At 41.6% G+C, this 27,864-nt stretch overlaps 3 protein-coding genes and 1 non-coding gene across 5 annotated transcripts; 2 read left to right on the top strand and 2 right to left on the bottom strand.

The window, feature by feature from the left end:
• Positions 1–6,346: 6,346 nt before the first annotated feature.
• LOC133883788 (small nucleolar RNA Z247) lies at positions 6,347–6,486 on the bottom strand. Its single transcript, XR_009902996.1, has one exon. It is a non-coding gene; the product is annotated as a small nucleolar RNA Z247 (small nucleolar RNA).
• Positions 6,487–10,911: 4,425 nt separating this feature from the next.
• Positions 10,912–17,499, top strand: LOC133931321 (mitogen-activated protein kinase 12-like). Its single transcript, XM_062378174.1, has 12 exons — positions 10,912–11,343; positions 12,334–12,742; positions 12,879–13,006; positions 13,093–13,152; positions 13,563–13,712; positions 14,424–14,579; positions 14,688–14,825; positions 14,906–14,979; positions 16,360–16,461; positions 16,553–16,775; positions 16,875–16,996; positions 17,148–17,499. The coding sequence occupies exons 1-11, from the start codon at positions 11,152–11,154 to the stop codon at positions 16,947–16,949; spliced, it is 1,707 nt and encodes a 568-aa protein (XP_062234158.1). The 5' UTR covers positions 10,912–11,151; the 3' UTR covers positions 16,950–16,996; positions 17,148–17,499.
• An 89-nt stretch (positions 17,500–17,588) lies between these two features.
• LOC133931322 (probable isoprenylcysteine alpha-carbonyl methylesterase ICMEL1) lies at positions 17,589–21,728 on the bottom strand. Of its 2 annotated transcripts, XM_062378175.1 has the most exons (11): positions 21,475–21,728; positions 21,028–21,104; positions 20,810–20,879; positions 20,621–20,701; positions 20,434–20,508; positions 20,235–20,336; positions 19,862–20,002; positions 19,367–19,432; positions 19,093–19,236; positions 18,319–18,409; positions 17,589–18,084 (listed from the first exon to the last, which is right to left on the bottom strand). In XM_062378175.1, exons 1-11 carry the CDS (start codon positions 21,726–21,728, stop codon positions 17,923–17,925), a joined length of 1,263 nt encoding a protein of 420 aa, XP_062234159.1. In that variant the 3' UTR covers positions 17,589–17,922. The 2 variants fall into 2 exon arrangements, with proteins under 2 accessions (XP_062234159.1, XP_062234160.1); XM_062378176.1 differs by lacking the exon at positions 18,319–18,409.
• LOC133931091 (uncharacterized) lies at positions 21,003–27,455 on the top strand. Its single transcript, XM_062377916.1, has 9 exons — positions 21,003–21,016; positions 21,489–21,961; positions 23,193–23,219; positions 23,864–23,972; positions 24,052–24,133; positions 25,134–25,262; positions 26,162–26,355; positions 27,000–27,141; positions 27,315–27,455. Exons 1-9 carry the CDS (start codon positions 21,003–21,005, stop codon positions 27,315–27,317), a joined length of 1,173 nt encoding a protein of 390 aa, XP_062233900.1. The 3' UTR covers positions 27,318–27,455.
• Positions 27,456–27,864: the final 409 nt, after the last annotated feature.

The following is a 27,864-nucleotide window of genomic DNA, read 5'->3' as shown; positions in this document are numbered from 1 at the left end:
GCTAGGCTTCAAGCAAATTTTGGAACTGAGGTGTTACATGCATGTTGTGACTCAAATCCAACAAATTCAATTAAAACAGACCTCCTTATCATGCCAAGGTGACATATAGAAGTCTAAATGTCTAATGATTGCCATGGATTTCTGTTTGAAAAGTAATTTTAGGAGGAAGAAGAATTGCAATATTATTTTCTAGTGACAGAGAAGAAACCCAGAAATCTACAGAGATTAATCCTGCATCCCCTTCCCAGTGATGCAAACCTGCTCCACGTGTACAGTCCTTGCCCAAGCTGCCCCCTCTCACAAAGACAACTTTGTAGAGATTAGCACTGGTCACTGTCCGTTTTCATTAATAGAGAGCATGCATTACTTTGACTGTAGCATCACAAGTTGTTAAGGGTGCATCTCTTCTTCCAGCTGGTTCGAAGCATCATCAGGACCAAAGCTAATATTTGGTATATGGACTGCCATAGCACATATAATTCCCAGCCAAAGGCCCTGTCACATGCATGGAACTCAGGCTAGGTGGGGGCAGAATCCGCAAAATGTATCATCTCAGAATTGCATAAAACATAGAACTTACCTTACCACCAATCTTCAGAACAAATGCAAAAGTAACAGCTGAAGGGAGACCAACAGCACAGTAAGCAAACAGGTTGATAACCGAGCATACTTTGTGCCAACCACATCCTCGAGCGGTGCCATAAAAGCCATGAATAGATAATGAACAATTGTTGATCATGATTAATAAGTGGCATAAGAAATGCACTAAGATTCCATATATCATAGCGCAGGAACTATCACCGTTCTGCATAATCCTTGCATCGCTCTTCTTTGGTAAAAGGACCACTGATAGCTAACATAGTAACAAGATACTTTTGGAATGGTACTGGTCCTAATTGGGCTATATGACACAGTGGCACAGCCCTCTTATTTGTAGCTTTCCATACTGAACATGTTGGATCTGCGATCATGTTCATGTTAACCTGCTGAGGCGGCACCGCAGAAACAATTAATCCAGATGTATTGATGGCACCATAATGAGGCAAGCAGCCAATACCAAGATCAAGTGATGAACCGAAACAAAACTTAAGCAACTGTGCAATCTGATATTTAGATTACGGTATCTGCGTATGACTTTCTCAGCAGGGGGCACAACGTATTACAAATGTGGCATATTGACAGTTTATTTATCCCAAACCTGATAGCGTGCATTTGTATTCCATCCACGAAGTCAGAAGTAGCAAGAATTGGCATCATCGATACATACTTCATGACCTCTTCTTCATTGCTGTAAAAATAACCCCAGATATTTCGTACCAATACTGTGATGATAGCCACAAAAGGTTATTCTTGCTAACTTCACATGAAGTGTAATTAGGGAATGTTTTGGCAACCTAGGACCCTAAACGACTTTGCTCCTGACCGGTTGACTCAGATTCTAAATTTACCCGTAAATCTGTGTCTCTTCTTTTTTGCAGATCTTAGCTAGACAATTTGGTGTGTTCGTAATAAGATAGTGATTAAAAAGATCTTCCCCAACAAGCCAATTATTTCTCTACTCAAAGGTCTCTCTTACTTGCAGAGTTAGAAAATCTTGCTCAAGGAGGACGACAGAGAGAAAATTGATCTAGCTCTAGAACAGATCGTGGAGTGGTGCAACAACTTCTAGCCAAGTTTGATCTCCATCTCTGATGTTGTGGAGCTGTAGCATATCCTGGAGTATTAACTTAGCTTGTGGAGTGTTATCTTAGCTATCAGTGTTGTATATGTAAATATTTTTACCTTGTTTTCTTTGGAGACTTTCCTGTGAACCTACTGGTTGTATCTGTTATATTACTTTCAATAGAAGCAAAGTTTAAAAAAGATAGCCACAAAAAGGCCTTCAGTTAGGCACATGATTGCCTTCAGTTAGGCACATGATTCCTGAAATAAAAACTGATAGGCGTGCTGCCTGCAGATTCCCAGCACCTAATTCATTGGACACTCTAATACTGCAAAGAAACAAGAGCCACGGATCAAAACTAGTTAACCATGAGTTTGTGATGTCAAATACCACAAAACGAAAAGAAAGGAGTGGCTGAGGCCACTTGGAATTTTATAAACCATCCACATTGTGTTTAGGCTGCAAAAGAGCGGAAGTTACTTCACATCAACCGCTGAAAGCATAATTCATTGATGTATACCACACAACTATCTCAAGAAATGAAAAAGGAAATGCATACAACTGCATAGTGAAAATCGGATCGTTGAATTGAGGTGCGATGGAGCCAGGGGGTGGTCGGTATCTCAAATAACAACCACCCCTATGAGCATCTCTCTTTTTTGGCTCTCCCTCTGCCGAATTCGTTTGAGACTCAAATTTTGCAGGATGATGCTCTAGTGTGAAACCCAGATCCAGAATTTTTTTCTAGGATTTTCTCTGCTCTATTTTGAGCCTAGTGAAGTGATCTGCTGGTGATGCGGGGTGGTCGGTATTTTAAGCAACGACCACCCCCATAGGCATCCAGCTGTTTCATGGGAACAAACAGACTGCCATAATTATTCCTGAGGTGAGCATCAGGGCATGGCCAACGCATAGGGAGGCTTTAGAGTCATAATTGAGCAGGATAATGTTGTGCCTTTGTAAGTTACTGATGAGTACTTACTGAGTTACTAATGAGATCTGACATACCCGTCGTTCGAACAACTGAAAGAAACACTGGATCTAAAAGAAAATACCTGAAAGAAACACTGTAAACATCTGAAACCAAACAGTGCATTAACGATTTGTAAGGTCTACGATGGTCACTTCTCTCAAAGCACTCCATACGACAGCATACAACATGTGCTCTCCATGAGCACAATTCCTACTTACTACAGCATAATGCTCCCTGATTGATATATTTTATTTGTCAGGGGCTCTCATTTCTAGCATCAATCTTATGGTTACCATAACTTATTCATCCTGATTCAGAACAGCATGCCATAGTCACCCGCCACCTGAGGACTCCAGCTAAGGCTGCCCGCCTCACGTCCCCACAGCCGCAATCATTTTTGCGGGCTTTGCGGAAGCCCACATGCCACCGCTCGCTGGCTGTACGCTTGCATGCGTACTAAACTTGATGACTAGCTGAGCTTGCATGCCTGCATGTTAAGCTTGCTGGTTGATGGCTGTAAACTTCATAAATATTCAGAATCTAAAAGGAATTGTGAAGTATTCTATTACAGAAAGTATTTATCATTACAGTAATGGATTATTATCAAACAATATAGAATATATTACATCGTGTGAGATGGGTAAGTGAATAACTACGAAGCTTTCATCAGTAGGCAACATCATGCTTGAGCTACATAGGCTAACATCATGCTTGAGCTACATTGCTTGAGCTTTCATCAGTAGGCAACATCATGCTTGAGCTGCATAGGCTTCAGAAGAGACTTCATGTTCTCTGATGAGTAGCATCTCAACTGAACTTAGCGACAACTACATGATGTGGTTAAAAAAATCACTTCAACATATCATTCTCTACAATCCAACTTGAAAGGAGGAGAGTATGTAATGTATATGCTTCCCTGATGATAAGAATATGCTACTGATCTAGCACACACCACAATCGCAAGGAGAGTTAAATCACAGTTCACAACCCACCTTCCCATAGCTGCATGTTCTCACCTATGTACTGCACAATTTTAGGCTGAAACATTGTATCATCCCTACCCATAGATAAAAACAGTACGTGCGTATCTTAAATTCTGCTACAGTTCAATGGCCAATACTAAATTTTCTTAAATTCTGACAACTTGTCAAAGATGCACAAATGACATATTTCCACATTAATGATTAATGGAACATACAAACTGGACCTACTCAAATTCTGTCAAACTTCTAATTTACAAACAACATAGTACAAGTTGGCTAATTTTTTCAATGGGCGAATGCTAAATAACTTGATCTTCTAATAATTCAAGAAATCTAGCTAGCAAAATATTTCAATGCAAAACCAAACTAGCTGGCTTGTGCTATTGTTCTTCAACAAATAATCTATTGCTATGAAAAATGAAACATGATTCTAAGAACCTAAATATGTGCAAAATTATCCCAATCACATCGCAAGGAGATAATACATCAGCAATTTCTGATGAAGCGATCAAGTAATTACCGGGGAGGTGGCCGCGGCAGAGGCAGCAGGAGGAGGGCCGGCGGTGGAGGAGGCCGATGCGGTGGGGAGAAGGATAATTTGTACGAGGAACAGCTTGATCCGGTGGGTAGGACGCCGATTCGGGTGAGAAGGAGCTCGATCTGGCGGCAAGCACACTGATTCGGGCGAGGAGGAACTCGACTCCAGCGGCGAGGACACTGATCTGGGTGAGAGTTCGATTCTGATGAGGAGCTTCTTGCGCCATCAGCTCATCTACGTTAATCAGGCTCTGCTGGCTCGCCAATCCAAGCACGTCGTTCCATGCATTGTCTACCTGCACAAGATCCTCCGGGCCAAGGTTTTACTGCTCATGCGATCCTTTCAGTCGACTCATCCAGAATGAGGTCAGTTCTCCCCGACCATCAGAAGGGCCAGTTAACCTATTTCACCAGCAGTTTTTGGGGCTTCATTCGAGACGCCTTCATCTGTGACAACATCCTTGTTCTTCGCAGACTGCTGATGCCTGCTTCGATAGCAGCCACTGTCTGCTTGACGCAGAGAACCCTTTCTGCAGGCTGTTCTGGTACTTATCCCACACAGACTTCGTGTCGTCTCCGAAAATTCCAGATGTGCATGTGTAGGTGTAAGCCTTCAAAGCCGCTGCTTCCACTGACTTTTTCCTTCATCTGTGTCAACAACCTTGAGAGGTACACCTCCCTGATGTCTGTGGCAACTCCGGGTGTGATGGATTCAGGAGCGGCCGCATTGTGCGCTGATCTTATCAGCTCAGATACCGGTTTCAAACTGGCGTTCTGCTGGTGCTGCCCTTCTTGCTTTGCTTTCAGTTTGCGCAATCGATGTTTCTAAACCACGGAAGAAAACGATCAAGAAACGGATCAGAGGTCACAATATAGAAGGTAAAACTAATATGGCAATTTTTAAACTGAAACTTTTGCGTAACAACACTGTATGGGGTCAGCACAGTCATGGTGATATGAACCAACGACTGCATGGAACTTCAAGGATGCAGCAACGGCAAAAGGTCACTTAGTCCTGTTGTTAGCCAAATGAAACAAGGGGACGAGGAACGTAACTTGTTTGGTTCCACTATCAATAATTAGAGTGCATTTAGATCCTACCGGGAACAAAACTAACACTTGATAGCCAGACCTGACCTAACAGATACTCAACATCGGAGGCAGTGGGAGAAGACAAAAAAAACACTAGACAGAAGGGTGCAAAACTTTTAATGTCCGAAAGAAACTAAACGCGCAAGTACACAGGTTATCAGCTTGTGCTATTTAATGACTATCCTAAACAATGTATTTCTCTTTACTGTAAGAAAAGACTGAAGTTAACAAAATGTGGCGTACTGTCATTGCAAGCTGCAATATTAGAAAATTAAGCTTATAAGGAAATGTTAGCTGATGAGGCCCTTGATGTAAATAATTAATAAATCACCCCACCTGGAGATGGCTAGCAATTTGTTTCTTGGTCAAATATTTGACATTCATACGCTTCAGAATCCTCTCGGGTGTAGCAACTGTTAGCCCAAGGAAAAGAAAAAAAAATCACCACAAGGTCACGGTTTCATCTAATAAAAAGTAACAAATGACCAATTTAAATTTTAAGCCATGTGCAAATATGAGATATCCTTACACTTGTCCCCAAGCACTTCGACAGCCTCCAAGAACTTCTCATGGAGCTCAATGGTCCATTTGAACCGACCCGACTTTTTTGAACAGCCATGTGCCTTCCAAACTTCTGGCTTTTCATATTCCTTGCGTTCAGGATTGCATATATTATTTCTGACTTGGACTTGTTCGCCTCCATGATAGCGTTCACGAACAGCAAGACGGTCGAGATCACTTGTGATATGGTCAGTGGCGCCCGTGTCACTGTACCAATTGGGATCAATCTTGTAGGAGGAGGTAGTCGCCATAGCTGCAGAGGGAGGCTCATCTTGATAGGACTCGTCCATCCTATACCAACACTTGACGGCGGTATGACCCGTCTTGCCGCATATCTGGCATGGAGGACGAGAAGAATTACCGCGGCGACTGCCACGGCCATCAAAAGGGCGAGGGGGCGCACCACCCCGGGTATACGCAGGATGACCACGACCGCGATCCCCGCGCCCGCGGTTCCTCTGCTAGCCACCACGACCAGCATAATTGGCCGAGGATCCATGATGCAACTGCAGTTCGGCCTGATGTTGCAGTTGACGGGCTTCAAACGCCATCAGATGTGCAAACACATCATCAAGCGTGAGGGGTTCACTCTTGGTTGTCATCAAGGTGACAAAGGGGTCATAATCAGGGCCGAGACCGGCGAGGAGATACGCGATCACCTCATCGTTGCGTAGGGCAGAACCGGCGGCGGCCAACTCGGAGGCCAGCCCTTTGATCTTGCGAAAATAATCTGCAGCAGAGAGGTCTCGTTTCTTGGTTGTGGCAAGCTCCACACGGATTTGAACGGTGCGGGCGCGAGTGGCAGAGGAGAACATCCGCTGCAGCGTGTCCCATGCCTCCTTGGACGTGGTAGCATCAACCACATCTTGGAGGACGTCCTTAGAGATGGAGGAGAGAAGGCCACTAAGGACCTGTTGATCTTGATCATACCACCGGTCATAAGCTGGGTTTGGGACCTGGTCAGCACCGGCAGCAGTCGAAGAGGCGACGAACTTGGCGGGTGCAGTGATGGATCCATCAAGATAGCCCATAAGTTTTGTACTCCGCAGATAGGGGAGGAGCTGGGTGCGCCACATGATGAAACTATTCTTGGTGAGACGAATTGTAACGGCGTGGTGGAGAGGAATTGGCGCAAAGGCTGTCGCCATAGTAGATGAGGTCGTGTTGGAGACGGTGGAGGGGGAGGAGGAGGAGGAAGAAGAAGAAGATGTGGTAGACATTCTTCAACGAAAAATCCTTGGCTCTGTTACCATGTTGGATTGTGTGGCGCTGGATGACCTCTACGGGTCATGATCTCTCATATATATAGAAGATGGATACATGGAATGTTACATGCGTGATCATTGGTACACGGCAAGTCAGGAGACACAGCTCCAAGAATAGAGGATTCCCCTACTATGTATAGATATAGCCTTCTATGTTTAACAAAACATTTCCTTGGGCTTTTTAGTAGATGATGAAACCATTCTACTTTTGGTCTTATTGAGAATGCTTGGCCCTTGAGGTGTTGCCCTTCTAGACTTGTGTTGCAATGCTTTCTGCCTCAGAATGTTGAAGCTCCCAGTGTTCAATGGCTTCAGCACATGGAAGCATGCTCCCAGGGCCATACATTGGGAGACTACCTCTTCTTCGTCATAAGCACACATTGCTGACAGGGAGTATAAATAATGGGAGTATTGTTTCGAATTGGCTTTATGCAATGAACATGCATATGATCCTCGCCAACCTCTTCTCTATTCTTTCTGTTCTTCTTCTTCCTCTACAAATCTCTCTCTCTCTCTCTCTCTCTCTCTCTCTCTCTCTCTCTCTCTCTCTCTCTCTCTCTCTCCTGTGGAATTTACCTGCTACCTGCAGTGGCTACACTGGTATTAGAGGTTCCAAGTCTTGCTGCGTGCTTCCTCTATATTCTCTTGGTTTGGAGCGGTAAAATTCCATAGGGAAGGTTTGTGATTGCTGCTGTGATCACTGTAAATCCAATTCCTCGGTTCGCTCGACTTGGAGGAAGAAACTACGGTGCCACCGAAGAAGGGAGTTCAAGTACGTCAGGTGGTCGACGCCATGGATGAGTTTGAGAAGCATCTCATGGACTGGCTTCAGCAGAAGCTTGATCGTATTGAGTTGAAGACCGATGACGTCGATGTGCTGAAGGAACGCCTCGAGAATCTCGATTCCAAGGTCTCCACATAAGTCGATCGTCTGGATCAGCTTCAGACGAAAATTGATCTCTCCATGGTCTCCATCGGGCGGATTCAGTAGGATCAGGTGGTGTCTACCAATGTGATCATGCCTCAAGCACCAACTCACCTGACGATTCCAGCCAAGGATGGCGTCCTCGGTGAGTTTTCATTCGTGCCACACGCACCACCACATCCACCTTCCACCACTCAGGTCTATCATACCATACCATTCCCTTCCTGCTCAGCAGTGTGCCACATCTCCATAGCAACATCACTCTAGTCGTAATTGGATGCCTAAAATGGACTTCCTTAAGTTTGATGATTCAGACATGAGAATTTGGATCAAAATATATGTTGATTTGAGGAAACTCAATTCCCTTATTATTAAAAATAATTTTCCTATGCATGTGGCTGATGGGCTCTTTGAAGAAATTGCTGATGCACAATTTTTCACTAAGTTGGATTTGTATTAAGGATTTCATCAAATTAGAACGGTGGAGGGGGATGAATATAAGACATCTTTTAAAACCCACTATGGCCATTTCAATTTAAAGTCATTTCTTTTGATCTCACTAACACTCCTGCCACATTTCAGTGTCTCATGAATAATATTTTTATTGCATATTTAAGGAAATTTGTTCTTGTCTTGGTGAATGATATTCTAGTATACAACAGATCCTTAGAGGAGCATGTCCAACACTTGGATAAGGTTTTTCAAGTTCTTAAGCAGCACAAACTTTAAAAAAAAAATCAGTAAATGCTCGTTTGCTCAAAGGCAGTTGGAATATTTGTGTCACATTGTTTCAGGTAAGGGTGTCTCAATTGACCCTAGTAAAACAGCTGCAATAACCAAGTGACCCACGTCAACCAATTTTACTGAACTCGGAGGATTTCTAAGCCTTACAGGTTATTAAAAAAGTTTGTGAGACACACAAATGGAAGTTTCACCACACACGAATTACAGAACTACTCGTCGAGAGGTTGACTCGAGTGGCTAAGAGGAAATGCTTGGCACACTTGCAATCAGTGTCAGGCTAAAATTGGGGGAAGGGTGTACATATGTATATCTATTTTTTTCAAAAACAAATTATATATTATATGTAACAGCTATAGATGTTAGTAGTTGTTAAAATTTTAGAATTACATGTTATATTCCTACTTAACCGACTATTTTTATTTTGTTAGGCATTTTCTCTCTATCGCACTCTACATCTTAAAACCAATTAACTCCTGATAGACCAAATGTGTAACGTATTTTGATTATCAATTTTTTTAAACTGTGAACATTTATTATTAAAATGTTGGCCCCACCGTTGCTTGCAATCCAGTCTGGTTTATTCATTCGGGCAAAATTCAAAATTAGATAGCATATATAAACGTATTTATCGAAATAGATAATATGTAGTCGTATTTATTAATTTAGCATACTTATTCGATGCACGGTGTATCGAAAATGAACACTGTGTAAAAAAAACCATTTTTGACACACGGTGTGCCGAATACGAGCAACCGTGCTGTATTTGGCATATCATGTGCAAAAAACACTTTTTTGGTACACGGACATGTTGTGTCTGCTTTTCCGGTATACGATCATGTTGGTATCGAAAAAGTATTTTTCGGTACACGGTGTGCCAAATACGGCATTGTTGCCCGTATTCTGCACATCATGTGTCGAATACAGTTTATTTTCTACACATGGTGTGCCGAATATAGATAATAACACCGTATTCTGCATACCGTGTGCCGAAAATAGCTTTTTGGTACACTGTGCGTCGAATACGGATGCTAAATTAATAAATACGATTGCATATTATCTATTTCGATAAATACGTTGATATATATTATCTAATTTTAAATATTTGCCATTCATTCGACCAGCTTCTTCTTGATCGATCGACATGTACGTGTTTGAGCGCTTGTGACGCAGTTGCAGCGAATGTGAGCACAGCAGTATGGTATGGTACTATTGGTACTGGCAGTGCTGCCGGTACGATTTCCCCTTTTCCTACTGCAGCAGCAGCACACAGTAATGGCAAGCCGGTACACCCTTTTCCAGCCCCGGATTTAGGGTTTGTTCGGTTTGTGCCAATAGGAGCCATATCAAAGTTTAGTATTATCAAAATATGGGCAATGCTAAAATACGGACGAATAAAATGATATTTAGATTGTAGCCTATTAATTCATGACCAATGCTAAAATATAGATGAAAATTTGTTGTTTGAATTTCAATCTTACCAATTTTTACCAAGTTATGAGCATGATAGGTTAAAACCACGAACGCGACCCATATATCATTATCTTTTTTGATAAAACATATTTAAGCGAGATCTATTTTGTGGATTTAACTATAATAAATATAACGATAATAGATCATAATTTAGATATAATATTTAGTAGATATAATAATTTAAAATTTGTTAATCTTTAGGTTTTGAAATCCATGCAGCCCTAAGCTGCTGCCTGGCTGGGCAGCTAAAACACGGGCTCGCCCTCGTTCTCGCTGCGTCCATAATAGAAATGAGCTGGATAATATCAAATTTTTATTAGTATGTCAAAATTTGACAGAAAAACAAACGATAGCTAAATCTAAGTACGCAAGCAAATATTTTAGCAGGACTGGTATGTTTACGAATTAAATATGTCCTTTCGCCATCTACCGTGAAAATAAATTTTATAGATTAATCTTTTAAAAAATCTTCTTTCCTAACGTGTCTATTTTGTCTTCTTTTCAATATAACTATTAAATCACTAAATAAACAGTATAGATAAGATTTTATAAATATTTTTTTATAAAAAACTATAAAATTTGCTTCCTCTCCCCGTCTCTATCACCACAGGATCGTGTGAACACTCAGCACATTATCAGGAACAAGGAAAGGGGAAAAAAGAATATCTTCCATCCAATCCCAACTGGTACAAGATGCTGCTCCTTCCCATGAAGCCCATCGCTTTCACCTTTCCATTCCGTTTTGCATCCATCCATCAATCCATTCCCCCACGGCGCCGACGACTTCGCTGCAACGGAAGCAGCACGTCGGAGGGGAAGGCTGGAGGAGCGAGTGACAGGCTGACAGCAGCAAGAAGAGGAGGAGCTAGTGGAGCTACAATATATAGCTAGGCAGGCGGGCGGGGAGCCAATGCCGTCGGGCAAGCAGGGCTAGGAGGATGGGCGGAGGGTTCCGCCGCTGGTTCCACCGCCGCAGCGGCTCCACCTCCAACTCCAACCAGTCGTCGGCCGGCGAGGGCGAGGAGGGGTCGCCTGATCTCGAGGTCGTCGAGGACCCGGATCTCGTCGGGCTCCGCGCCATCCGCGTGCCCAAGCGCAAGATGCCGCTGCCCGTCGAGAGCCACAAGAAGGTGAGCGGGTTGCGCTCTCAACTCTCAGCAGCTGCTTTGCTTGCTTTTGTGGTTGGGGCGAATGTTTGATGCTTTCTCGTGATCTTGGATTCGCCGTCATGAGAATTTCTCGGCAAGATCGGATTTTTATGGCAGTTGATTGCTTAGATTCCCGCTTACTTTTTTTAGGCCTATGCATTAGGGAAGCTGTCCAGGTAAAGCTTGTATCTTTGATCCGATTCGCGCTTATCTTTTCATCAATAGAATAATAGGTGCGTTCGATCCAATTTCTGAACTTGGCTATTTGACTTGTTTCTTCGGTTGATCTAAGTAGCCGTTTGTGTGAACATTTCTTGCTCATAATGTTATAGAAGGATTCTGTGATTGGTTATTTGGCTCTACATGATCCATTGCTTGAGAAATTGCAGTTCAAGCACTTCTTCTGTAATACTCTTTTGGTTTGTATGCTCTTACTCTAGTAGCCTCGTACTCTCGTTATGCGTCACCAGACTTCATTTAGTTGTGCAACACTTGCTTGCACCATCGGCGTTATACTGATCCTAAGGAGCTTTTATCCAAGTTGTTCGCCTGTGTTTTTTACGATCTGAGTCGGCTTCTAATGTTGACTTGATCTCGCCTCTAGCTCGAGTTCCCCATGCCTGTTGCTGTTAAGGACTAACTCAACTGAGAATAGATCTTGCCCTTGCACGCTGCACCATGTTGCATGTGTTCCTTCTGAATATACCTGACCATGTCTTCGATGAAAAGGTCAACTTTTAGTAGGTTGGTCATGATCGGGTAAAAGATCGTAGCTTTATAGTCTTGTAATTCATGTTATGCGGCTATGCCATTTGCTCTGCTGACAAATAGCTTTCATTGATTTACTGTGCATTTAACTTTAGGTTGTTTCACTATAGATTTTTTTTAACTAGTCAGTCCTCGATGCAAATGGTTCTGTATATTATATATCTAATTAGCTTCAGTCTGCTACTGCAAATTGTGATCTTGTAGAACACAGTGGAAATGGAGTTCTTCACAGAGTACGGAGAGGCAAGCCAGTACCAGATCCAAGAAGTCATTGGCAAAGGAAGTTATGGAGTAGTTGCTGCAGCAGTAGATACCTGCACTGGTGAGCGGGTTGCTATCAAGAAGATCAATGATGTGTTTGAGCATGTCTCAGATGCCACACGCATCCTGCGGGAGATCAAGCTTCTTCGGCTGCTCCGTCACCCAGACATAGTTGAGATCAAGCACATCATGCTCCCCCCTTCTCGGAGGGAGTTCCAAGATATCTATGTTGTTTTTGAGCTCATGGAGTCAGATCTCCATCAAGTGATTAAGGCGAACGATGACCTCACTCCAGAGCATCACCAGTTTTTCCTGTACCAACTTCTTCGTGCTCTCAAGTACATCCATGCGGGTAAGTTGGTGACTATTAGCAACCCTATGAACCTTCTACCATCTGTCAAGCGCAGACAATAGGTTTATTCATCGAATTGTCATGGCTCCTGTTTATTCTCATGACAATGTCGTCTTTCTTGTATATCTTTGTGCAGCAAATGTCTTTCATCGCGATCTAAAGCCCAAGAATATACTGGCTAACTCGGATTGTAAGTTGAAAATATGCGATTTTGGACTCGCTCGTGCATCATTTAATGATGCTCCTTCAGCTATATTTTGGACGGTAAGGTGCTTGTCATTTTATAGAAGTATTCATATTCAGCTTTCTGTGTTTTATTAATTTGCATTGTTATGCTTTACTGTTTGAAGGATTATGTGGCAACAAGGTGGTACCGAGCACCTGAATTGTGTGGTTCCTTTTTCTCCAAAGTAAGGTCTTGAGCTCTTGAACTCAATAGTCTCATAAAATCAAACTGAATTCTTTTGGAGCAATTTATATGAAAGTGCATCTTGACAGTTTTAAAGCATGAAGTAGTCAAGTGGATAGCACACCATTTTTTTTAATAATACGTATTTCTGTTTCAATTTTTATTTCATTTAAAAAATCTCGAAACAACAGATTGTACTAAATGAAATATCCAGTTAAGTTTGCAAGTAAAGTACTATTTCCTTGAAATTTTCGTTATAGTATTTGAGTCTCACAGCTCTTCTAGTAAACTCTGCTGAAAACAGAAGCTGTAATGTTATTTTAGAAGATTATATTGTAGAATCCTTTGTAATGCTTATGTCATAGCCACCCATTTATTCTATCTCTCTGAAAAGTTTTAATTTCTATGCAGTACACTCCTGGAATCGATATTTGGAGTATCGGGTGTATATTCGCTGAACTTCTCACTGGAAGGCCGTTATTTCCTGGGAAGAATGTTGTACACCAATTGGATATTATGACAGATCTTCTTGGAACTCCATCATCTGAAACCTTATCTCGGGTATGTTAACTTGTCATGGTCGGCCAACAGTATAGCCGCAAGAAGGGCAAGATGGCGGGCTAAACCGCCATATATTAGAGTGGGCCCAGTTGGTCCACACGTCATTAGATATCATTAGAAGGTTTTCATTTTTAAAGAATGTAATCAAGATTGTGATCATATCTATAAGATCCAATCTCTAATTTCTTAAGGGTCAAGTCTTCTCTATATATAGAGGGAGACATCTATCAATGAGATCAAGAAAGGTTTAGGGTTTTCCTTGAACTCCTTTCTCCCCTTACCTGTTGCAACCGCCACCACTCGTGGCCACCACCTCCTGTGCCCTAACCCTAGCGCCGCTCTGCCCTAGCCTAGCGCCAACAAGGGGCTGCTGTCTCTCTCTCTCTCTGTTAGTCTCTATCTCAATCCCCTCCCTAACTGCTGCCCATTACATAACTTCATAGCAATTCTCGCATGTGTCATTTTTGCTCAAGCTTCCTTTTAGGTTTAAGATTCAAGGGGATAAGAGTGCCCTCTAACAAGATGAAATAATAGATCTATGAAATATTATTCTTAATGTACTGATTTAGGATTTAGTGATAAAGATCAATTGCAATCTATTGCAGTTTTCTTTTAGGCTCCATTTATTTACTTCTTTTGTGATTTCTGCCCCTTCCTTCTACAGATTTCGTATGAGGAGGAAAACATCCTTACTGTTGTTTATGATTGCAGATTCGAAATGAAAAGGCTAGGAGATACTTAAGTTGCATGCGGAAAAAGCATCCTGTCCCCTTTTCTCAGAAATTTCGTAATGCTGATCCATTGGCTCTTCGTCTGCTACAGTGTTTACTTGCATTTGATCCTAAAGATCGGCCTACAGCTGAAGAGGTTAACTCAAAACACAGTTTCTTTTCCTTTCTCAGAATCACTTTAACAATTCCCAAAAAATGGCATATACTATACAATATAATATTTTGCTTTTTTGTCTTTTTTCAGGCTCTGGCTGATCCATACTTTGCATGCCTTGCTAATGTGGAACGTGAGCCTTCAAGACACCCAATTTCGAAACTTGAGTTTGAATTTGAGAGAAGGAAGCTGACCAAAGATGATGTTAGAGAGTTGATCTATCGAGAGGTAGGGAGCAATAGCTTGGGTTTCCTGTTTGGGTAAATACACCTTGCTTGAGAATTGACTATTTTATGAAATGCAAACAGATTTTGGAGTATCATCCACAGATGCTGGAGGAGTACATGAAAGGTGGAGAACAAATTAGCTTCCTCTATCCAAGGTGCAGATTTGCATTAATTTTTCCTTCTAGGGTTTTACACTTTTACTACCATACTGTGGGAGTAGTGAAGGTCAACCATCCAAGAAAGTTCACTATATAGCTTGTGTTTTCTTTGAAACCTACAAATGCTTTGCCATGTTGCTTGTCTTTCAGTATGATTGTTCATTGTTCATTGAAATCTTAGTTACTTTACACTTCCTCCCTTTTAGGGGCATATGTTCCCAGGACCTCTTTTTCCACACCCACATAAAAAACTGTACCGACTGGTATAGGAAACACTAATCATCCATTTTAACTATGCAAAAGTGAAATGTTGTTTTTATTTCTGGTTCAGGTAGTTGCTGGAGTTGATGAAGCATGTATTTAACCTTTTTTTTACAACACTATTCGATTTTCGGATGAGTATGGTTGTTAATGTTAGGAATATAGTCCTTATACATTACGTATAAGTTACTAGAGTTCCTATCCTGTACTCCCTTATGTACTATCTATATATTGCCCTCATGGGCTACTATTGAATATAAGTTGTTATTCCTAACATAGTATCACAGCTAGGTTTTTTTTCTAGACGTTGCAACTTATCCCATCTATTCCACCTAGCCCATCGGCCGTTTTCTCCCTCCTCCACAGTCGCCGGCTTGATTCCTGACCGGATTCGTGTCTCCCTCGGCCGGATCCGGCTCACCTCCACACAAGCCACACCTCATCTCCATTAACCAAAGGACGGCGCTCACCTCCTCCCCTGTCTTCCCTGGGCTCGATCTTGTGCTCGATCATGTTGTGCAGGGCTCCCGCGCCACCAAAATTAGTCGATTTCTCCCTGTCATTATTGATAAAACTTAGCCAACTAGATCTTTCTGTAGCTTTAGTGACAACTTCTTTTGTTGTCTCGCTACTTATCATTATTGTGTTTGCAATTCTTCATCTAGGACATTCTTATGTTATCTTGGTCTTTCCATAGCTCTAGTGATAACTTTCGTTTGTCGTTTTACTACTCGTCGTCACTTTGTTGCGATTCTTGACCAACATCAGTATTTTGTTGTCATCATCATGACTCTACTTCTGTGATTCGTTTTACACTTTTTCGGCTTGATTCGATAGGATTACAAGACTTCACTCTACGACGGCTTTAAAGAGACATATTTTGGATGCATTAGTCTAAGTTTATTCCTTAGTGTCATCTCTTTCAAATGCAATGCTATTGCATACGCCTTGCATTTGAGGGAGGGGGTGTTAGGATATATAGAGTCATTATCCATTACGTATAAGTTACATTCCTTATCCTATACTCCCTCATGTACTCTCTATATATTACCCACAGGGACTGCTATTGAATACAAGTTGCTATTCCTAACAGTTAATACTATTATCGTACTGCAGCGGAGTTGATCGCTTCAAACGACAGTTTGCCCATCTTGAGGAGCATTACAGCAAAGGAGAAAGAGGTTCTCCACTGCAGAGAAAGCATGCTTCTTTACCAAGGTATATAACATGGTAGTTAGGATTCAGAAGCGTGTAACATCTTGCTTTGATCTCAGTTGTGGTGAATCCTGCTTTGCTTTGTGTATGACAGGGAAAGAGTAATTGTAACCAAAGATGGTAATAATGAACAATATACTGATTGTCATGAGAGAAGTGCAGATTCTGTTGCCCGCACTACTGTGAGCCCTCCAAGGTCACAAGATGCTGGTCAGAATGGCGTGAAATCCACAAATTTAAGTTCCCGAAGCTACCTGAAGAGTGCGAGCATTAGTGCTTCCAAGTGTGTTGCTGTCGATGGAAATAAACACCCAGAGGTACTATTGCTAAATTACCTAAAATCCTCTATTTAGCTAGTTTTGTTCTCTTTAGATCTCAAGTAGTGACTCCACCATCTACGTCTTTTTTCCTGTTAGGATGATGACATCCCTGAGGAAATGGAAGGCGTGGTCGATGGATTGTCTGAAAAGGTCTCCATGATGCACTCCTAGGACAGCGATGACCATGGCGGTAACTATTCAGGAGCAAGATTTGTCAGGTACACTGCTTGCTAGCTTAGCTGATAATATAGAAGGCAGCCTGGGAAAGCAAAACACTGCACTGCAAGTCTGGACTTTGGGCTCAGCCGCAGCCAGTTCGACATTACTTGGGAGGAAGACAATACCTGATGGTCCTTTGTTCACGTGTAGGCATGTCCACCTATCCCCTCCCAGCATGGCGTGTCTAGGAGCCCTCCATGGATTCATGGATGATTCCCCATATGGAACATTGGTTCTGTCCATGGAGGAAACAGAATGATATGTGGTCTCCACGAGGACATGTTTGTTTTTCAATGGAGTCTGGATCTATCCATGAGTTTTACAACGGCTTTGCCATGTGTATGAACTGTCCTCAGTGTACCATTTCTTTCTTTCTTTCTCTCATTTTGAGGGGATATCAGTGTACGTTTTGCCTGTCAAGACAAGAGTACGATGTCAAGAAGCATGAGCACCAGCATCTACAATGGTTTATGACTTCATGGAGCCAAACTCAAATTGGTTATATCTCACTGTCAAATTGGTAGTGATTGGTTGCCCTGGTTGAAATATCAGTAGCAGAACTGAGTGGCATGCATAGTTTCTACACCCGTATTAAAGTGCCTTTTTTTTTTTCTGTTTGCGAGGAACTTTGTTAAAGAGCTTAATGAGCTGTACATCGAGATGCAATACAATAGACAAACGTCTCAGGAAAGATCTGTAGCGTACACAACAAATACAGAACAAGGAGACACGTCTTGGTGGATCAATACAGTGTCCAACGCGGAGAGGGTCGGGGTCCTAGTTGAGTACAAGATTACTAACCGACAGGGGAGCGACATATTTTCCTGATACGTATGCCCCCGGTGCCTCAGGCGTGCGGTCCCCTGATGTACAAAATCTTACAGTTCCATCTGGCTATTGTTGCAGTCACAGACCACCACCATATTCAGAAAGGGCTTACTCTCCCAGCAAGCGTCAGCATGAATTCAGGAACAAGACGCCGTGCCTGTTGCACGGCAAGGCGCTGAGCAGATGCATCTGGATCGTCACTGTGTATCACACTTGCAATCTCTTCGAGCATTTTATCTCTACCACCACGAAGAGGATCCTGCGACACAACATTTATCACTGAAAAGCACCTTCACTATGCTTAAAATTGATTAATTGATAGTCTCTTGGGAGAAAAGGGAAGGATCATCCTCAAGACTAAGTACTGAATTCAAATTTTCAATGAAATTAAAAGACACTTTTGCTATTCTTGAAATTGACAAGGGGAAAATTCATTTTACTGGATCAGAAAATAGGCAATTGATCCAAATAGGGTTTCTCCCATAATTACTACCTGAAGGAATAGATCAGTATGTGTCTTCCCTTCATACAAGAATAGATCTGCTTTAGCACCATGCTGTTGTAGAGCATCAACGAATGCTTGACTGCATTTTGGAATTGATAATCAAATAAATGTAGCACATTTGTACAAGATTTTGAAACAAAGACAATTTTTGCATATCAAATTAATTCCCAACTGCTGAATTCAAAAGCATAACAAATGGGCTAAACATATGAAACAAGTGTTAACTGGTTAATGTTCTTCTGTCTCAACTACTCAAATAGTCAGATGTTTCCTTTTGTTTTCTTCAATATGGTAACAGTATGGGGGAAATGCATCTAGAATAGATACAACTTTGTTAGAAAAAACACCTGAGCAGTTAACACAGAGCCAGAGTGCCAGATCATGAACGAGTCAAAGTTTCCAAAGCCAATGGAACAAATAGTTGTTCCCAGCATGTTGGATTCAGTCAATAACAAGTAAACCTTTTTATATTACAGAATTATTATAAAGGAAACCGAAAAGGTTTACCCTAATTCCTTTCCAGCCATCCTGACAAAACTGAAAGAACACATAAAAAAAATGGGAAGCATGACTGCGCTTTGCTTCAATATAGTTTTTTGTAACTGAAATCGTAGTCATTTTGCAGAATAAAGAACTGGAATCACACTAGAATAAATAGCTGGTTAGTTTATGTTAATCTTGTCCCCGACTCCCCGTATCATAAAGTGACAAAATAATGGATTTACCATGCACCATGTGTTCAGATATTGCAATTTGACGCACCTTTCAGCTGACGGTATTGAATAGTCACTTGTTCCATGGAAAAGGATGATATGAGGCAGTAAAGAAACTGCAGGCCTAGCAGATGACTCCTTAATCATCACTTGTGGAGAGAATTTCTTCAGCGATTCTTCACCTTCCATAATGCTGAAAAATATGACCAAAGCGGAGTCATAATACACTAACAGCAATGGGCAAGATGAAATGGTAGAGGGATTATTCGGACAAGGGGATAGCAAATTGGTATAGAAGGCATGAACAGATACTAACAGTGAACCTGAGAAAGATGGATCGGTAAAGGCCACGTCTATGGAAATGATCAACCAAGTTAAGGAGATTGTACCTGCAGAGATTGTAAATAAAAAAAAATCAAGCATAATCCACCCATTGTTCCATTGCTTCATAGTTTACTGACTGTATTGGGCTATTGTTCTGTACAGAGTGCAGTTCCTACCAAATCTAACAATTGTCTTACAATTAAATGTTGAAGTACATTGCTAAAAAGGTCCATAAATTATACTAGCTTCCGAAACTTGATAACTAAATTTATTATAGATGGATCGTGTAATTTGTCATCTCCCTCGCTGCTGAAAAAAGACTAAATCTCATCCATTGAATCTGGAGCAAACATATTTACCTCTACGCCAGGCAATGAGGTACAATAGGTTACAACTAGACATCTAATCGGTTTGGAAGGGTTGCCAACATTTTCAAAATATGATTTTTCTTCTTCTGTGAGCTATATACTGTTTAAAGAAACGTGAATGTTTACCCGCCAGAAATACCAAAGTAAGCTTTTAGTTGCGAAACACTCCAAGAGGAAGTATCTCCTTCACCACATTCTTTAATAGCCTGATTTAAGAGGGCACACGCAGCAATATGTGCACCAGCAGATTGTCCAACGAGATAAATCCTGCAGGTATGATGTACATATAACATGTAAGAACAAAAGAACTTTAAATCTGTTATATCAGGAAAGGAGTGTATACATTTTTATAAACCTAATGAAATCAAATAAGCCAATCATCGACAAGAGATGCATGGCCAAACAAAGAATGCCTTTGATACGGCCATACATTAGAAAGTCTGCTTTTGTGATAGTAATAGCCAAGTTTGAAATTTGTACACCAGCATAAGTTATAAACCTGCCAGGATCGCCTCCATAACTTGCTATATTGTTGCAGACAAAAGAGATCCCTTGAGAAGCATCTTCTACCATGTCACCAATAGTCCCTTGAGGAAAGTTTCTGCAAACAAATCATTTACGTGCTCAGTGACAGTGACTATGGCATGAATGATCATGCTGCTCTGCATACTTCGAATTTATCCTGAGTTCCTGACTACCTGTAATCAATGCATGCAACTATGATGCCCCTTTCTGCCAAGCGTCTGCCTAAAAGGGCACCCCACCCTTTGTACCTGAAAAATATATGATTCGACATGCAAAGTTAAGATAAAACACAATTCTTACTGGAACAACAGAAAAAAAAATGATTGGGGTTCAAGATCCAAGGTCAATACTTCCACTCACCCAATGATCCATGCTCCACCAGTCACAAAAGCAACAACTGGCTTCAACCCTGTTGTAGTAGTGGGTATATACAAGTCCAATCTGTAAAACAACAATTTAACTTGATATATCATGTACGCTGAGACAGTTTAACAAATGATTTATTGAGCAGAAATATTACATGCCTGGTAACAGACTTGAATAAAGTACCTATTTCTAGGCTGATCTCCATATACAACACTTCTATGAACTTGGCTTGAGAAGAAATAATAATACACAACTGGAAAAGAGAAAAACCATTACTCCATTAGCACAGCACAGCCAGGTCGATTGCATGAGTTCTATGAACTTATCACACAGACTTTTAAGAGAGAAAAGAAAAAGGCAAATATATCACCTAGCAATGGCAAAGTTCCAGTAACACCAACCTTGAATGAAACCTGGCATCAGCAAGAGGGTATAGCAGCAGAGGGCTAGGAACTGCATGATCCATCTGTAGCCTATCCTGCATAACTTTAACAAGTTATTATTACAATACACTGAGCAACAATCTGCAGTCTAATAGAAGGTCATCTGGCCATACTTCCAAACACAACTTATCATAGTGGCACCATATCATGTACTATTGTGTATTTCTAAGGTTAGTAGCAACTAGCATGTCTAGTAAATATCACTTAGATCGATGCTAAATAAGGCATGGCAGCCAAATTCTCTAATCAAATGTCAGTGTGCGCGCAGCTATAGCAGGAGAGTAAGCATAGCACAAAGTGAAAGTGTGCAAGTCCGAAGCCGTTGTAGACTAGTAAGCAAGTAGCACAACAAACTAAGGCGCAAGTAGCAGCCAGAAGCTAAATCGAAATGGAATTGATGAGTACCCGAGGTAGCGTAGGAGGATCAGGGTGAGCCGCGTGAGGAGGAAGGTCTCTGCGGCGACGCGGCCGACTTCACGGCGGAAGGAGCCGCTACGCTGCGCGAACCGCCCGCACCCCGGCCGGCGCCGCACGCCCCCATCGGGGAGGAACGGAGCGTCCTCCGCCACTGATGCGTCAGCGGCGGCCGGGGAGGGCGGCGGCGTCTCCTCCGCCTTGCCTGACTGGGAAGCGGTGCAAGCAGCGAGCTCCACCTGCATCGCGGGCGACGCGAGATTCCCGAGGTGGTGGCAGCTCTGTGACGCGGATATTCTGATCGGAGCTGGCAGCCCCTTTTGCCCAGGCCGCAGCGCTGCCGGCCTCCGCGGTATGTCCACGCGGCGGCTAGGCCTTCAGGAGCTAGGAGACGGAGGGCCAAGGACAACCGGGGTGCGGCGGAGCTCCGGCGAACGGCGGCGGGGAGGAGGCGTTGTTGTGACCCGCCCTCTAACAGGTGGGTCCCACGTGAGTCTCTATGGGCCCGGTCGTTGTTTGATTGACCGACCTACTCATGTGACTGTCAGACGTCCGATCACATCTGTGCGGCCCAGATCGAGTAAGTGAAGACACCGGCGGAACTTTTGCACGAGGATCCTTGCGCTATTCGGTATTACCCATTTCCAACTCCCACATCTCGCGATCCAAATTTCGGCCAGGCGAGACGGTGGGCGGTAGGCGGCGGAGCTCCGGCGAGCAGCGATCATCGGCGCGCCGGCCTGTAAATTACCCATTCTCTTCGGAAACTGCGCCACGGAGAGGAGTGCTCCCCGCCAGAAGCCGGCGTTCTCGTTCTCCCTCACCATGTCGTCCTCCCCCTCGTCCTCCTCTCCCCACCGGAAGCTGCTCCACTCCGTACGCCTCTCTCTTCCCCAAACCACTCTTAGCTCCACTTAAAACTCCTCACAAGTGTTTTCGCACCTACATTTCAGTTGGTTTACTGGGCGGTGCAGCGCTGCCGGATGTCGGAGTCGCCGTGCCGGCTCACTGTGTCGCTCAAACGCCCCGCGGACCCCGCGCCCCTGCGCGTCACCGGTATGTAGGCTGCGGTGGCTTCTCTTCCTTCCGCTCACGTCGGGAGGAGCGGCTCACTGTCAAATTCCCCGCTTACGGTTCGTTCGGTCTCCAATTTTGTGAACTGTTGCAGTTCGGACACTGGGGTTGGGAGCAAGCTGGAGGAGTTCCTGGAGCTCGACGTCTTGGCGCACGAGACTCCCGTGGAGAAATGGGGTAGATACCCGCCTGCTCTTGCATAAAATATTTGCTTTGTGTTCGTCACTAGCATCCACCATGTTGCGCAAAAAGTTCAGTTCTGATGTTAGGAATATATCTCTAGTTAACAGCAACACCGTTAAGTTGTCTCCAATGTCCGCGCTTCAATTATAGCATCTTAGATACGGCATGAGATATGATGGCGATCATGTCATTGCCATTTGTTTATTATAACGTTGATACCTTCAGAATTAAGATTATCTTGATGGTAAGACGGACAGATGTTCTTCGCTGATACACTCCTTCACAACCATAGTTTTAAGTGAACTTTCAAATGGAGTACCAACTTTGCTGTGACAATGTGTTGTATACCCAATATTATGCCTTCTTTCTGATCTTCGTTTGGTTTGTACCACGGAATAGTTATTGTATTAGTTCATCTTCCTCTGTCTTACACAGCTTCTATCTACTTGCAGATGGTACTCTCTTAATCACAACTACCGGTATGTTTTTTGTTTCCATGATGCATGACATGGTTCAGTGTTCTGTTTGTGCTATACAGATTGCTCGCTGTGAAGTACTGTGGTAACAGCTCATTACTTTTAGTCCCTCTAGCTGCGAAGTACATTTTGCATAGCAAAGCATTGATCGACAAGGTACTATGAGGATTTTGTCTCATAAAAACTTCGAACTTGATAGCAATTTTAATAAATAAAAGTGATCAAGCTCTGACCATGGTGCCCTGAAATTTCTGTTTTCTAGCTTTCCCCGCTACTTTCAAAAAAAATTCCTTGTTTTCTTTTCCTTTTGTTTCTCTATTTTCTGGGTGCAATGTAGTTTTCTCTACAGTTTCTTTAATTGAAATTGAGAAGGGATTAACCCAGTCATGAAAGACTTATAAATTAGAAGAGTATGTCAAATATTTATGCTACCAACCTATGTTTATTTAGATGTTTTGCAGAAATTCTTAGGGCACATTTTGTCTATTTGGTGCACATGTTTAAGTCACTACTGTGATATCCTTCATAGATTGCATTTGTGATGTAAGGACATAAATCTATTTTGTAAAAGACTGTTTTTGTTCGTTAATGATAGTTTGAATGAGGGAAGGCCATTTATACTTTCTTGCCTATTTCTCATTCTGTAGGAATCAATGATGATGCTATTTACCGTTATCGATTTAACCTTCAAGAAGAGATATCAAGTGCAAGATTCACCAAGCTGGCTACCACATACAAAAATCATGCAACATTCAGGTAGGCCATCTCTTGTTAGTTTGATGTGACCAATTGGATACTGTGGTTAATTAACTCATCCATGCCTTTTTCAACACAGTGGAACTGAAGTATGCCTCTGGCTATCAAATGAAGCTGATGTTGATGATTTCATATTATGGTTGGTTGCCTTCGTTCGTAAGGTCTGTCTTGATAACAAATTATATCTTTTTCTTTTGCCATATCTTCTTGTGTATTCAATATTTCCAGTTTCAGCTATTGAAATATTTTCTTCAATGGAAATTGTATTATCTTCATGAGGATTTGTTTGTCAATCAACTGCATGAATCACATTTGTGTTTCACCTTTCTGATATCTGCCAACCTATGTAGTCCAGAAACTGGTGCTTGTTCATAAGCTAAATAAAATTTCATCATTACAGAATCATCTGTTAACATTGACTGAAAAGGGGAAATTAACTTGATGCTGGTTTTGACATTATGAGATGTTAATTTTGCAATGCAAAATAAATAAATAATCCGTTTCCACCCTCTTTCAACTAGCAGAAAAGGTAGTGCTCTTTATGGTTTCTACATTGGGCACTACAAAAATGACTAGTGAATCTAGAGTTTTAAATTGATTTATGATTGACAATACCCTCCAAATCAGTTGACACCATGACTGCTATAGTCTTCCAAATTATCTCCCAAGAGTGATCAAATTAGAAGTTAAATAAAATGTTTCGTGCCAAGCTGTATACTTAACTTTAACGGATTATTACATGCTAAATGTAAATGTTTTATAGTTTACTAAAGCCATGTCACATCCTGGTTAATAACTCTTCATACAAATCCTTATCATTCTTTCCATCTACCCAGGCACAATTTTTATATTTCTGCAAATGATGAGCTAATTTAAATTTACATTTTTTTTTTAACCTTAGCTTGATGAGCTGCTGTGTGCTGTCCCCTGACATCTGGAATCAAGGAAAAATATATCAATTATGATTTGTCATCCTATCAGTATTAGAACCCTGATAATGGTCTTGTGATAGAGACTAGAGACTCGCAGAAGAAATTTCTTTGCAAGTATGTTAGAACTGTTAAGTGTCAAGTTTATGCGGTTTAGGCATTTAGCATTTCTTTCTTGTGTTGTTGGCTCCACTATTTTCTGAGCTGATTGTTTCTTTGTTAACCTATGCAGATACTTGTGCTAAGAGCAGTTGTGAGTATTTCTGAACTGCTATCTTGTCGTCAAGTTGTAACTGAAGTAGTTCATACTCTTTCCTTTTCAATGTTTCTTTGCAGCTTCACTGTGTCACAGTTCTCAAATGTGAGCTCAGATTTTAACTGTCCCTAATCCCTTCAGTCTTTAGTTATCGCCTCTTTGACTCGAAATGCCCAGTACCATACTTACTGCAGTGACTATACCATAGCATTAACAGTGCTGTTTTATGGATGTGTATTGTGTTATGTTTCTCTTTCTTTTTCGAAGGGCTATGTCAGTTCAGTTTCCTTCTAAAATATGCATCTTGTTTGGCCTTTTTATCGGTTCAAATAATAGTAAATTCAACGCTATTCAGACTTTTTAAAATCAAATGTACAGATTTCATTGTTCTTTTTAAGTTACAATGCTTAGCTTTACTGTATTTCTTGATGTGTTTGCCATTTTTAGGTGGAGGTTCATGCCTTTTCACAGGATATGCAATACTCAAATACACATTAATGTATCTGTATAGCTTTGTCTGTCTGAAACAGTGATATCCAAATATGGTGTTTGTCAGTCTGTATGCTGCAATGAAAACAGTAGGACCCAAGCAACTAGCATTAGGAAGCTCCTACATTTGAATCTATTTGAAAAGTTATCAACGGCCTTTTGATGAAAGAATACAAACACAGTTGCAATGCAACATATGTTTGATCGTGGCAATGGCTGGAGACATCTATCAGAAGTGCATTGGCTGTGAATAGACTAGTAATAGGAGTGTATATATGTCCCTGAGCTGATCAGCTGAAAGGAAAAACATAACATGCTTTAAACTGATTATCATTATCAGCAGTCAGGCACATTACATTTCATGTATCATTTGATTTGAATTGGTTGTGGCATATTTTCAATTTTGGTTGTTGAATATGAAGTGCATGTACTTGGAGAATCTTTATATTTCAGATCTTTTTTCTTAGTCTGGTAACTTAAGTGCCTGTTTGGCTGTTTACTTTGTACTTACTCAGAATTTAGCTTGTGAGCTCTTTGTTGAGCAAACAGGCAGTGCTGAATCAAGAAATGTCTGTCTACCACAAGATTCTGATGATGTCCATCTTTCTATTATGACATCAAGTATTGACCAGCTAGTTTCTGGCCTTGAAGAATATGCACTCTCACATGGAAACACTTGTGCCAAGTGTCACACATGCTCTCTGAATAGGTAAGAAAACTTTCCTTGATAACTGTCTTACATATTTGTCCCTTATGTTGCTAAGATTATCTTACTGAAATTGCTAATATGTGCTCCAAGATATTTATGCTGAAGTCACCCTACTCTTACGTGAAGGAAACTAGATAGGGATTGTGCTAATATTGTTTTGCCTTTGCTCCTGTACAGGGCTTACTGATATTCTGTTCATAATTAACTTTAGCTTAATTATTATAAGATGTATGTATCAACACATGTAAAGTTTAAGGCATCCATATGTATACATTTGAACTTTGAAGACATCAAGACTTTTCCATGTGAGTTTACTGATATGGACCTAAGATCTTCCTTTAGTCAAGCAAACAACTGACAACCATGAGAAAAAATGTTTATGGCCGCCAACAGGCAAAATCATCCCATGCTAGACTGGAGTATTTGCTCATCGCCCAACCCCAATCTCTTTCAGTCTTTCAGGCATGCATGTGCTAAGCTCCTAAGTCCTGACCTTGATGTTGTCTGGTCTGTTGTCATTATATTAAGTCATTGGCGTGCTGATAAAGATTATCATCTAATTATGGTTTATGCATTCGTCATATTGCTATGCTGCCATATTAAACATGATTATTAAGTTCTACTTTTATCCTTTCTCACTTCAGAGATCTTCTGAAGATTGGTACTGGAACAGTAAGCAATGTAGACAGAAGAAAAGCTAAAGGGCTAAATGTTGAAGTAGTCATAGTGGTTGCACACACTGCATCTGATTTGAGTTGTTGGATGGTAAATTGTTCGTCCACACAGGTTTGCACCACAGAGCTTTCAGTTATACTTTTGTTTTGCTGAATAGGTGTTTCTCGCTCTAGCCTGTGCCTGGATTGAATTCAGGTCGCGGGCTCCACTTTCCCTGCCAGTACAATCTGATGCATTGACTGTAGTATTACTTGTTCATGAGATACATTCTTGCTTGTGCTCAGTGAGATTACAGGGGTTAAAACAGGATGATTCAACTGAGCTGATGATTTATGCCACTGTTGGATGGAGCAATTGTAGGTTTTGCATTTTGAAGAATTTGTACCTTGTCCCATATCACAATCCACCTTCGATGTGTTGAGGAGCATAGACTGGCAAAGCTATGGTTTCAAGTTAAAAGGAGGTTTCATGGATGATGAAGGAAATGCTGTTCTTGAGTGGGATAACATGGCATTTGCTCGTGTTGATATTGCCATTCACACTCACCATGGATGATATCCAGTTTCCGTTCTGTACACTGCATACTATTTTTCTTTTTGGGACTTTCACAAGCATTTTTTTTTTTTTTGGTTGAAAGCCTCGAATTATATGTGGAAGGTCGAGATTTTCTCTGGTTGTCCTTGACTTGCTCTAGCCACCGCAGTACAAGAATGGAAGGGATCTCAACAAGATAGACACCTTGTAAGGAAGGCACTTAAGTCTGCATTGTCTCACTTGAAAGCAGATCATGCAGGAGACTTCCTCAGTTGCCATGGTCAAAGGGTATGTGCCTTC

This window comes from Phragmites australis, chromosome 10 (genome assembly GCF_958298935.1).
Source record: "Phragmites australis chromosome 10, lpPhrAust1.1, whole genome shotgun sequence".
Classification (NCBI taxonomy): Eukaryota; Viridiplantae; Streptophyta; class Magnoliopsida; order Poales; family Poaceae; genus Phragmites; species Phragmites australis.
This window is presented reverse-complemented; position numbering and strand designations above follow the sequence as displayed.

What these genes read in the sequence shown, in the direction of transcription:
- LOC133931321 (XM_062378174.1), top strand. Translation starts at nt 11,152, where the DNA reads ATGGGCGGAGGGTTCCGCCGCTGGTTCCACCGCCGCAGCGGCTCCACC. An exon ending in CTTCAGCTATATTTTGGACG is followed by an intron (nt 13,007 to 13,092) that starts GTAAGGTGCTTG and finishes TACTGTTTGAAG; the next exon opens with GATTATGTGGCAACAAGGTG. An exon ending in ATTAGCTTCCTCTATCCAAG is followed by an intron (nt 14,980 to 16,359) that starts GTGCAGATTTGC and finishes ATCGTACTGCAG; the next exon opens with CGGAGTTGATCGCTTCAAAC.
- LOC133931091 (XM_062377916.1), top strand. An exon ending in TGTGACCCGCCCTCTAACAG is followed by an intron (nt 21,962 to 23,192) that starts GTGGGTCCCACG and finishes ATCTACTTGCAG; the next exon opens with ATGGTACTCTCTTAATCACA. An exon ending in AAAAATCATGCAACATTCAG is followed by an intron (nt 23,973 to 24,051) that starts GTAGGCCATCTC and finishes TTTTCAACACAG; the next exon opens with TGGAACTGAAGTATGCCTCT.
- LOC133931322 (XM_062378175.1), bottom strand. Translation starts at nt 21,728, where the DNA reads ATGCAGGTGGAGCTCGCTGCTTGCACCGCTTCCCAGTCAGGCAAGGCG. An exon ending in GATGCCAGGTTTCATTCAAG is followed by an intron (nt 20,880 to 21,027) that starts GTTGGTGTTACT and finishes TCTCTTTTCCAG; the next exon opens with TTGTGTATTATTATTTCTTC. An exon ending in GGTGGAGCATGGATCATTGG is followed by an intron (nt 20,509 to 20,620) that starts GTGAGTGGAAGT and finishes TATATTTTTCAG; the next exon opens with GTACAAAGGGTGGGGTGCCC.